Raw genomic sequence first — 12,095 nt, 5'->3', positions numbered from 1 at the left:
ATATAATAGAGCCTGAAGCTCTAAGGACAAGTGATGACAGCACAAGCCTAGAATGTGCTGACCACTGTTAGATCCATGGATGGTAATAGAATAGTTTCTTTTTTATTTTGGTACAATGTATGGCATTTTTAGTTAAAAACAATTTTAGTACTTACATCTCTCAAATTAGGTACACATTTACTGATTTATGTTAGCTGGCTCAAAATTTCTTGCAGAAAAGTGTATTTATGTATAAAAGTGATGTAAATATTAAGAAATTAAGAAAAATCAATGTTGGTAATTTATTTAATATTATAATATCAGGACCAAGAGTATGTAATTGCTAGTACACTAGAATTAACTATGGCGTAGGGTCATACAGCTGGAACATAGCTGTCTTTGTTAAATCACAAGAAGCAACTAGCTCATGTGTGAAGCAACTGTGGGATTTATACAAGTAAGGAGTAATGTCTAATTCAGGTCTTTGGAATATGTAAATTAGAAAACATGATTATAAAAATCTATTAATTTTTTTAAAAGAACATACAGTTCATACAGTTGGGGCTGGCATGTTGTAGTGGTTTAAGCTGCTGCCTACAATGTTTGATTCTGGCTGCTTCACTTCCAATCCAACTCACTGTTAATGCACTAGGAAAGCAGTGGGGGACGGCCCAAGTGCTTGGGCTCCTGCATCCTCGTGGGAGAGCTGGAGGAAGCTCCTGGCTCCTGGCTTCCACCTGGCCTAGCCTTGACTGGTGTGGCCATCCGGGGAGTGAAACTGCAAATGAAAGATTTCTACCTCTGTAACTCTTACAAATAAATAAATCTTTAAAAAAAGGGGGGGGGGGCTGGCACCACGGCTCACTTGGCTAATCCTCAGCTTGCGGCACCAGCACCCCGGGTTCTAGTCCTGGTTGGGGCGCCGGATTCTGTCCCGGTTTCCCCTCTTCCAGTCCAGCTCTCTGCTGTGGCCCGGGAAGGCAGTGGAGGATGGCTCAAGTGCTTGGGACCTGCACTCTGCATGGGAGACCAGGAGGAAGCACCTGGCTCCTGGCTTCGGATCAGTGCAGTGCGCTGGCCGTAGCGGCCACTTGGGGGTGAACCAACGGAAAAAAGGAAGACCTTTCTCTCTGTCTCTCTCTCTCACTGTCTAACTCTGCCTGTCAAATAAAAAAAGGAATATACAGTCATTAGCACTGTTGCAAGTTTTCTGTGAATAAAATAGCCATCTGTGAAGCATGTGTGTGTGTGTGTGTGTGTGTGTGTTTATACAAATGCTCCTTGACTTATGATGGGATTATGTCTTGGTAAAGATCTTATGTTGAAAATATCCAGGGGCTAATGCTGTGGCGTAGAGGGTAAAGCTGTTGCCTGCAGTGCAGGAATCCCATATGGGCACCGATTTGGTTCCTGGCTGCTCCACTTCTGATCTAGCTCTCTGCTCTGGCCTGGGAAAGCAGTGGAAGACGGCCCAAGTCCTTGGGCCCCTGCACCCACGCTGGGGACCCGAAGGAAGCTCCTGGCTTCTGGCTTTGGACCAGTGCAGCTCCAGCTGTCGCGGCCAACTGGGGAGTGAACCAGCAGTGGATGGAAGACCTCTCTCTCTCTCTCTCTCTCTCTGCCTCTCCTTCATCTCTCTGTAATTCTGACTTTCAAATAGATAAATAACTCTTGAAAAAAAAAAATACCCAAGTGGAAAACACACTTACTATACCTGACCTGCTAACCTTCTTAGCTTAGCGACACAGCACGATGCTGATGACCGGCTGTTTTCCTGGTGACTGCAGGGCTGACCGGGAGCTGCGGGGACTGCTGCTGCCCCAGCATCACAGGAGGGGACTGGTCCACATAAGCTTGCTTGGGAACACAGCCCAAGTAAGTCCTCTGCTGAATGTGCATCGGGTTTGCACCATTTTAAATTGAGATGGGGACCATCCATAGGTAGCATTTATTTCTGATTTTGGAAAATATTAACATTATTTCATATAAACAGGATTTTTAAAAAAATATTTATTTCAAAGGCAGAGTTATAGACACACACACACAGGGAAACATTATTTTCTATCCACTGGTTTAGTGCCCAGATGGCCACTGGTGCTGGGCCAGGTTGGAGCCAGGCACTTTATCTGCACCTCACACGTGAGTGAGGGGCCCAAGCACCCGGGCCATCTCCACTGCTTTCTCGGGTGCATTAGGAAGGAGATGGAAATGGAGCAGCTGAGACTCGAGCTGCTACTCGTCCTGGATGCTGGTGTCACTGGGTGGCTTCACCCACTGTGCCACAATGCTGGCCCCAACCATGATATACTTCAGCTTGGCCCAGGGATCTGTCAAATTGGTTAAAATCACCTTCTCGTGGAGAGAGTGGGTTTCATAGAATTAAGTAATGCAAAGCAGCCAGCTTGATGTCTAACATGTAAAATTCAAATCATGCCTGTTCATGTTACTTTTAATAATTAGATGGTGTTCTCTTTTATTAGCACCATTATTATCATGCTATTCTTGATAACTACAATGTCACTTGAATTTAAATTTGTAAAAAATGAAATTAATTAAAGGGACCGGTGTTGCCACACGGCAACACTGTGACGCCAGCATCCCATATTGGTTCAGTTCCTTGATGTACTGCTTCTAATCCAGCTCTCTGGTGATGCAGCTGGGAATGTCCCAAGTAGTTGGGCCACTGCAACCCATGTGGGAGAGCCAGATGGAGTTCCAGGATTCTGGCTTCAGTATGACCCAGCCTTGGCTTCTGTGGTTAACTGGGGAATGAACCAGCGGATGGAGGATCTCTCTCTCCCTTCATCATTCTGCCTTTCAAATAAATTTTCACAACTTTCAAGTAAGTTTACAAGTAAGTTTGTAAAAAATGAATAGAAAGATATTTAATCAAAATATCTTAAACTCAGATATTCATCACATGAAGTTTTGAAATTTCCAAAAAACTTAACATGCAGTATAACAACTACATATGACTACTTTAAAGCTTTGAATGTAGTCTGTCATTTCTACTAGAGGGGGCAGGCCTTTATAAATATCACACATAGAAGAGGTCCTCAAAAAGTTCATGGAAAATGCAGCATATGAAAAAACTGCACAGCTTTCAAAATACTGTTTGGAACAACAAAAAAAAATCTTTTAATTCTATTTTTTTCCATAAGCTTTTAGACATACTCTCTTATGCTAAGTTCACTATGCTTTAGTTTCTTCATCTCAGAAACAGGGTAATAATAGAGCTGTTTCAATGTTGTCATAGAGTTGTTTCAATGCTTAAATGAATTAATATCTGCAAGATACTGGAACAGTGATTGGCATATTCAATGAAAGTTGACAGTTATTCTTACTTCTTAACACAATGAAAGAATTTATGAGTGAAGTATAAGGTAAATTCTAATCCAGAAACTCAAGTCAGTAGTGCAAAAAGGATATAAAGATATTTTCCCTGTTGAACGTTGGACAAATTCCAGACTTCATCGTTAAGGAAAGCCACTGTTGCTCCCTTGAGGAAAAGGCAATGACTATCGGGAGGATCCAACTGCGAGGGAATAAACAAGGACCCATCAATTACTGCTAGTCTAACAGCAGAAAGACAACTGACGTAGAAAAATGTCCACACACAGAAATGTAGAAGTCACAAATAATCACCACACTTTAACAGAACATGTAAACTATGTTTCCTTTTCAATTTCATGGTCCAAAATGATGAAACAGCAGGGTGATAAATCAACAGCCAATCTAGAATCCTGATGATACAGTGGTAAGGGTTTGTGCTATCTACCATCACCTTCAACCAGGAAGTTGGAAAACCAGTGAAGACTGGTATACGAAATAAGTATAAATATTTATATTTACATCAATTATATAAATCATACTTTTTATTGATATCTTTACATATAATAGAAATAGAAGTCTTTTGAAAAATATATAACTTTGGGAAATAACATTTATACACATAAACTATAATCCTATTTTGGACAATTAGAAAATTACGGTAATTTTGCACAGAAATATTTTGATACATATATATCAACAATAATAATGCTTGTTTTTGTTAAGAAAAAAATATGGGGTCAGTACTGCGGTGTTGCATATCAAGCCGCTGCCTGCAGCACTGGCATCCCATATGGGTGCTGGTTTGAGTCCCAGCTCTCCACTTGTGACCTAATGTGCCTGGGAAAGCAGTGGAAGATGGTCTAAGTCCTTGGGCCCCTGCACCCACGTGGGAGACCTGGATGGATTCCTGGGATCCGGGCCCAGCCCTGGCTGCTGCAGCCAGTTATAGAGTGAACCAGCAATTCTGCCTTTCAAATAAATACACCTTTTAAGAAAGGAAAAGAAGCTATACAGGTGTAAATCTGAATTTATATTAATTTTTGCATACCTTGCCTCAAAAAAGACTTAGGTATTATTCTTTGGTAATTACTTCACAGTAGTCTAATAGTAATGCTTTATTGTCTCTGATAATACCTGAAGGTTTTCTTCTGTTGTTACCCAATGGCCTCCAACACCAAGAAGTGTGATGATATCATGTTTATGTGGTAGCTGTAACTTCATGGATGGCTCATCATCTTTATTATACAATCTCACTTAAAACAAAAACAGGGAGAGAGAAGAAATATTTTATGATAATCTGATGAAAATTTACTTCTTAAATATGTTCTCTTTGCCTTTTAATATAGGAATGAGGAAGCATTTGTCTCAGAAAACAGGTAAGACAAAATAACTTCAAGAGATGCATTAAAACTCAATATAAGGAGCCAGCGCCGTGGCACAGTAGGTTAATCTTCTGCCTGCAGTGCTGGCATCCCACGCGGACACCGGTTCTAGTCCTGGCTGCTCCTCTTCCAATCCATCTCTCTGCTGTGGCCTGGAAAAGCAGTACAAGATGGCCCAAGTGCTCGGGGCCCTGCACCTGCATGGAAGACTGGGAGAAGCTCCTGGCTCCTGGCTTCAGATCAGCACAGCTCTGGCCACTGCAGCCATTTGGAGAGTGAACTAACGGACAGAAGACCTTTCTTTCTGTCTCTCCCTCTCACTGTATGCAACTCTGCTTCTCAAATAAATTAAAAAAGGCAACATGAGGGTGGTGGAGGATGGCCCAAGTGCTTGGGCCCTGCACCCGCGTAGGAGAGTGGGAGGAGGCACCTGGCTCCTGGCTTTGGATCAGCGCAGCATGCCATCCATTTGGGGGGTGAACTCTCTTTCTCTCTCTCTCTCTCTAACTCTTTCTAATAATAATAATAAAAAAGCAACATGAAATGTACTTGAGATTTAATTATAAATTAAATAAAAATGATTTTCATTGGAATGCTAAGGAAAGTAATATAACATGTAACTAAGTCTGATAATTTTAACAATGATAGCTCAATACAATGAAAGGAGCTACTTTCTCATTAAGGAATTAAAAAATTAGATTAGTCAGATTTTAATGTAATTGCTGAAATATCCATTTGAAAAAATATCAATGAAGTATATATTCGCTGTCACTGGAAGATTTTTCTCTGAGTTCTTTTTTTTTTTTTGACAGGCAGAGTGGACAGTGAGAGAGAGAGAGAAAGGTCTTCCTTTGCTGTTGGTTCACCCTCCAATGGCCGCCGCGGCCGGCGCGCTGTGGCCGGCGCACCACGCTGATCCGATAGTAGGAGCCAGGTACTTATCCTGGTCTCCCATGCGGGAGCAGGGCCCAAGCACTTGGGCCATCCTCCACTGCACTCCCTGGCCACAGCAGAAGAAAGCTGGCCTGGAAGGGCGGCAATCGGGACAGAATCCGGCGCCCTGACCGGGACTAGAACCTGGTGTGCCGGCGCTGCAAGGCGGAGGATTAGCCTAGTGAGCTGCGGCGCCGGCCCTCTGAGTTAATTTCAACTCTTGAAAATACTGGTTAAAAAGAAACACATGATAGCCCCAGCTGTACTGAAAACAAAGTTAAAATAGGAGCACTTTCCAGGCTTGTAAAACCTTTCATTAAAAAAATTTATTTATTTATTTATTTGAAAGGCAGAGTGATAGAGAGAGATCTTCCATCTGTTCACTCTCCAAATGGCCACAACAGCTAGAGCTGAGACAGATTGAAGCCAGAGCCAGGAACTCCACCCGTCTCCCTTGTGGGTGGCAGGAACCCAGGTACTTGGGCCATGATCCACTGCCCTTACAGGCACATTAATACAAAACTGGATTGGAAGCCAAGAAGCCTAGATTGGAACCAGGGTTTCAAGTTCAGCCTAACCTATTGCATCACAACACTGACACTAAAATCCGTCCTTTAGAAGTGCCGGAAGTTGGCCGGTGCCGTGGCTCTCTTGGCTAATCCTCTGCCTGCGGCGCTGGCACACCAGGTTCTAGTACCGGACGGGGCGCCAGATTCTGTCCCGGTTGCTCCTCTTCCAGTCCAGCTCTCTGCTGTGGCCCGGGAAGGCAGGGGAGGATGGCCCAAGTGCTTGGGCCCTGTACCCCATGGGAGACCAGGAGGAAGCACCTGGCTCCTGGCTTTGGATCAGTTCATGAAAAGTTCACAAAAAGTGAAAATGGAACAAACTTCTTGAGCCTTTTCAGAGACTGGGAAGCAGCTATGCTATACTGGAGGGTTCACGTAGCCAAAATGACTGTGAAGAAGCACGCGGAGATAATCTGCATTGTCCAGGAACCACTGAGATCACCTTTACAGGCTCCTCAGGGGGACAGTACTATTTGTTACTGAAATTTCAAAGGGTCTAATTTAAAAGGCAAAAGAATAGTCTCTCTTCCAGAGAGGACAATGGGAATAAAGGGAAGAAGCTACTATTAAAATAGACACACCTTCAGTTAAAAATAAAATCCAGGCTGGCACCACGGCTCACTTGGCTAATCCTCCGCCAGTGGCGCCAGTACCCTGGGTTCTAGTCCTGGTTGCCCCTCGTCCAGTCCAGCTCTCTGCTGTGGCCCGGGAGTGCAGTGGAGGATGGCCCAAGTGCTTGGGCCCTGCACCCCATGGGAGACCAGGAGAATGCACCTGGCGGCCATTTGAGGGGGTGAACCAATGGCAAAGGAAGACCTTTCTCTCTGTCTCTCTCTCTCACTGTCTAACTTGCTGTCACAAATTAAAAAAATCCAAAACTAAACATCCGATTTAATAAGTACATTAAAAATCATTTCCTAATTTGACTTAATGAGGTACATACCTCCAGCATCTAGGACAATGTCGACTCCCAGGCCACCCGTTTCTTCCAAACAGCTTTCAGCAACATGGACTTTCCCATTAGATACATCAATCACTCGGGCTGTGAAGGACAGGAGATAGGAAATTGTACTGTTCTGTATAGAGCCAGCAACACGAACAACACAGGGAAAAAGAAAGGCAAACAAACATCCACTCTCTGAAATGAGAAGCAGATAAAATCATTATGGAAGTCAAAGGGGAAAAGAAGTCCATTCAAATTGTATTTTTCTCATCTAACCTATTACTGATAAGGATCAGCAAAATGAAGACACTGGTACATTCAATAAAACAAAAATGTAAACCTTTGGTGGATTAGGTTGTCTAAGACTGGTCTTCTGACATGTTATTCTTAGCAGAATTGGTGACAAATTAATTTTAACTTGTTGCTTTAAAGTATTATTACTATAGTTAATTATATAGATAAAATAGCAAATTATTGAAGGTAAAAATTATAAGAATTAGAGCCTGCATGTGGCATGGGGTAAACCTGCCACCTGCAATGGCGGCATCCAGTGTGAGTGCTGGTTCATTCCCAGCTACTCCACTTCCAATGCCGTTCTCTTCTCATGCACCTGGGCAAGCAGCAGAACACGGCCCAAATGTCTGGGCCCCTCCCACCCAAGTGGGAGACCTGGAAGAAGCTCCTGGCTTCTGACTGTGGCTTGATCCAGGCTCAGCTGTTGTATCCCTTTGGGGAGTGAACCAGCAGATAGATCTCTTTCTCTCTCTCCCTAACTCTGCCTTTCAAATAAGTACAATAAATCTTTTAAAAAATTATAAAAATTTAAACTGGCAAACGAAGACATTTATATTTCATTTTTGTATCTTTTTTTATTTTAGAGGCAGAAAGAGAGAGGGAAGGGGAGTGGGGGAGGGGGGAGAGGGAGAGAGGGAGAGAGCAAGAGTGCATGCACACTCCCATCTGTTGGTTCATTCCCCAATGCATGCAGCTGGGAGGCAGAAACTTAATCCAGGTCTCCCATGTAGTGGCAGGGACTCGAATGCTTCAGCTGTCCCCTGCTGCCTCCCAGGGTGTGCATTAGCATGCCAGAAATCAAACCAGGTCCTCTGACACGGGATACAGTTATCTAAACTGCTGGGCCAAATACCTGCTCCTGCTTTTGTATCTTCTATCACCTTCACGTTTTGCTAATTCTTCTCAGAGCTACGTGGCCACAGCTATAGTCTGACAGTAGACTAGGACTTGGTCGAGGGGAAGGGTATGACAGCACAGAAGAGGGGACTCTGGTGACAGGAAAGGCAGAATTCAACAATAGAAGCTTTCCTTTCAACAATGCCATTTCTGCTCCCTTTCTCTATTTTCAAATCTCTTCTCTTTCCTTATTTGTCCAGTCCTTGTACTACAGTACTTCAAAAAGTTTGTGGGAGCCAGTGCTGTGGTGTAGAAGGTTAAGCTTCCACCTGCAGTGCCAGCATCCCACATGGGCGCTGGTTCAAGTCCTGGCTGCTCCACTTCCAATCTGGCTCCCTGCTGATGTGCCTGGGAAAGCAGCAGAAGATGCCCTGCACCTCTGTGGGAGACCCAGAAGCTTCTGGCTCCAGGCTTCGGCCTGGCCCAGCCCTGGCTGTTGTAACCAATTGGCTGGTGGTTGAACCAGTAGATGGAAGACTGTCTGTCTGTCTCTCTCTCTTTCAGAGATGGTTCGACAGAGACTGTCCATCTGTTGCTTCACTCCCCAAATGGCTGTAATAGCCGTGGCTGCACCAGGCTGAAACTCAAAGCCCAAACCTCAACCCAGGTATCCCACATGGGGATCCAAGAACTCAAGTCATTACCTGCTGCTTCCTAGGGTGTGCATTAACAAGAAACCAGAATTGGAAGTGGAGTCAGGACTTAAACCCGTGCACTGTGATACGGGATGTGGACATCTACCGTGCCAAACATTCGCTGTGCTAAGTGCATTTTAAAACTTTTACTTGGAATTTTATACTTTGTTTTTACCAGAGCAGTCTACTAGGTGGTTTCCCTTCACATTCCAGGCTTAAATTCTGTGCTGATATTATTACCCACCTACAGGAGGCCTAAGTCTTTCGAGGCACTGCTTGTCTTCCAGGCTGCATGCTGTTGAAATCACTTTGGCTCCTCTATGGTGTGCTAACTGAATAGCTATTGTGCCAAACGCCTGTGTGGATAAAAAATACAGTGGGTTTATACATATAGGGCAGGGGCCATCTCTAATTTATGTTTTATAGATTTTTGAAAAAGATTCATTTATTTGAAAGGCAGAGTGACACAGAGAGAGAGAGGAGAAGAAGAAGAAGAGAGAGAGAATCCATTTTCCATCTATTGCTTCACTCCCCAAAAGGCCACAACAGCCAAGGCTGGACCACGCTAAAGCCAGGAGCCAAGACCTCCATTCTAATCTCCCACATGAGTGGCAGGGGCCCAACGTTTTGGGCCATCTTCTACTTTCTCCCCAGCCTCATTAGCAGGTAGCTGGCTTGGAAGCAAAGCAGCTGGGACTTAAACTGGCACTCTGATATCAGATGATGGTATCCCAAGTGGTGGCTTACTTTACTACAACACACTGCTGAAACTGATTGTTTTTCCTTCTCTTTTTTTGTGTGTTTTTATTCTTTTTTTGACAGGCAGAGTGGACAGTGAGAGAGAGAGACAAAGACAGAGACAGAGAGAAAGGTCTTCCTTTTCCATTGGTTCACCCCTCAATGGCCACTGCGGCCAGCACACTGCGGCCAGCGCACGGCACTGATCTGAAGCCAGGAGCCAGGTGCTTGTCCTGGTCTCCCATGGGGTGCAGGGCCCAAGCACTTGGGCCATCCTCCACTGCCTTCCCAGGCCACAGCAGAGAGCTGGCTTGGAAGGGGGGCAACCGGGACAGAATCCGGCGCCCCGACCGTGACTAGAACCCGGTGTACTGGCGCCGCAAGGCAGAGGATTAGCCTATTGAGCCGCGGCGCTGTCCGAAACTGATTATTTTATAAACTATAATTGTTAAGCGTCACTTTATCTTTTTAAGTGTTATATAATAGAAAAAGAGGAAAAATCTGCACAGTATCAGGAGGGGAAACGTTTGATTGCTTTCTCCTTCAGCAGGGCTGGTGGGGAAGTTGCATCCATCACATGCTCTCGCTTAGTCTTGCCTTACTTAGCACAGAATTTCAAGAATGGAGGGCCACACTCAGCAACACGGGCTTGTTACCACAATGGCCTGACCTAATTTATAGACAGGTATCTATCTATATCTATCTATATATTACATAGTAAATATATCTCTATATAGCTAGTGTATGTATCGCTACATATTTATTATATATACTACAGTACACACGGAGCCCAGCTAGCACTCTACCTATCAGAGCACTTAGGAGGGCCATTCGTCTGGGTCTATGGAGTGAGGTCAGGGAAACAGTCTGTCCTGAGGGTGGACACCGAGAGAATGCTGAGAGCACTGCTGTCAGCCTTCCAGTGACACGCAGGGGAGAAACCATCTTTAACAGCCAGGCAGAAAAAACTAACTTCATCCCAACTTCTGTGACATCTGTACAATACTTTACACATATTTTTGTTTATTTGAAAGAGAGACAGAGAGAGAAAGAGACAGATAGGCAGAGAGAGAGAGAGCCTCCATCTCAAGATACCCCAGTGGCCAGGGTGGGCAAGGCTAAAGCTGGGACCTGGGAACTCCACCTTGGTCTCCCTCGTGGCACCAACTACTTAGGCCAACACCTGCTGCCTCTCAGGATACATATTAGTAGGAAGCGGAACTGGGAGTGGGGCCAGGACTTGACGCCAGGCACTTAGATATGGCACATGGGCATATTAACCACTAGGACAAATACCTGCCCTCAGATTAAATTATTTTTACATATTCTAAAAGCAATTTCAATTTTTTTAATGATACAGGTAATATATTTAAGTTAGCACATTTTAGACTTGTGTGTAATCTATCTATAGAACAGCAATACTTTATTGCCATAAGTGTGTGATGGATATGAAACCAACCTGGTACAGAGCTCTGAAGTATGACATCAAAGGCTCCAGCTATTTCAGGTTTTGTGCGACAGGAATGAATCAAAACGGCCTGTCTGCTTTTTAATGTACTTGCAGCTCCCACGTAATAAGAAACTACTCACACTAAATCTAACTTTTATCTCCTAGTAATAAAAGCTGCTTACTGTAACAAAACAGGAGGTTGGGAACAAAATCAGAGAACATGCGACTGTTTGGCAAAGAGTGGCATCAGCAAATAGACGATGGCTCCCTTCAAAATCCCTCGCGTTCAGGTATGTTAGTCTGTTTCTTGACAAAATCATCAGCACCTACACTTGCTCCATCCATGATCAGCACTGATTTTCCTGGAGAGAGATGAGAAAGATAATGCAGAGCGGTGTAGGCTCGCACTCCGTCTCGGATGGTTCCAGCTGCTTCTGTCCACGTGACCTTTTCCGGCTTATGAACTGTCACAAAGAACAAGAGGAAACAATCAGGAAGTCCTATTACATTTTCCCCTGGGACCTGTTTCTCTATCTGTATGATCCTGGACCAAACCCCTACTCCTATCCTATGTTTCCATTTTTGCCCACTATAATCTATTCTCAAAACAGCCAGTGTGGGGCTGGTGTGGTAGTGAACAGGGTAAAGCCGCCACCTTCAGTGATGGCATCCCATATGGGTGCTAGTTCGAGTCCCAGCTACTCTACTTCCAATCCAGCTCTCTGCTATGGCCTGGGAAAGCAGTGGAAGATGGCCCAAGTGCTTGGGCCCCTGCACCCACATGGGAGACCAGAAGCTCCTAGCTCCCGGTTTCAGATTGGCCCAACTCTGGCTGTTGTATCCATTTGGGGAGTAAACCAGTGGATAGAAGACTTATCTCTGCCTCTCTGTAACTCTGCCTTTCAAATAAATAAATAAATCTTAAAAACAAAACAACATCTAGTG

At 44.4% G+C, this 12,095-nt stretch overlaps 1 protein-coding gene across 2 annotated transcripts in view; it reads right to left on the bottom strand.

The window, feature by feature from the left end:
* The window catches only part of CRYZL1 (crystallin zeta like 1), a 53,634-nt gene that overhangs the window by 2,160 nt on the left and 39,379 nt on the right, over positions 1–12,095 (bottom strand). For both annotated transcript variants that reach the window (XM_008274936.4, XM_002721285.5), the window contains exons 7-11: positions 11,481–11,614; positions 9,207–9,318; positions 7,137–7,235; positions 4,447–4,565; positions 3,409–3,514 (exon numbers count right to left, since the gene is read on the bottom strand). In XM_008274936.4, the coding sequence (XP_008273158.3) occupies positions 3,409–3,514; positions 4,447–4,565; positions 7,137–7,235; positions 9,207–9,318; positions 11,481–11,614 (570 nt within the window). The remainder of the gene's footprint in view (positions 1–3,408; positions 3,515–4,446; positions 4,566–7,136; positions 7,236–9,206; positions 9,319–11,480; positions 11,615–12,095) is intronic.

This window comes from Oryctolagus cuniculus, chromosome 4, assembly GCF_964237555.1.
Source record: "Oryctolagus cuniculus chromosome 4, mOryCun1.1, whole genome shotgun sequence".
NCBI lineage: Eukaryota > Metazoa > Chordata > Mammalia > Lagomorpha > Leporidae > Oryctolagus > Oryctolagus cuniculus.
The sequence above is the reverse complement of the archived record's forward strand: the minus strand, read 5'-3'. Positions and strand labels throughout refer to the sequence as shown.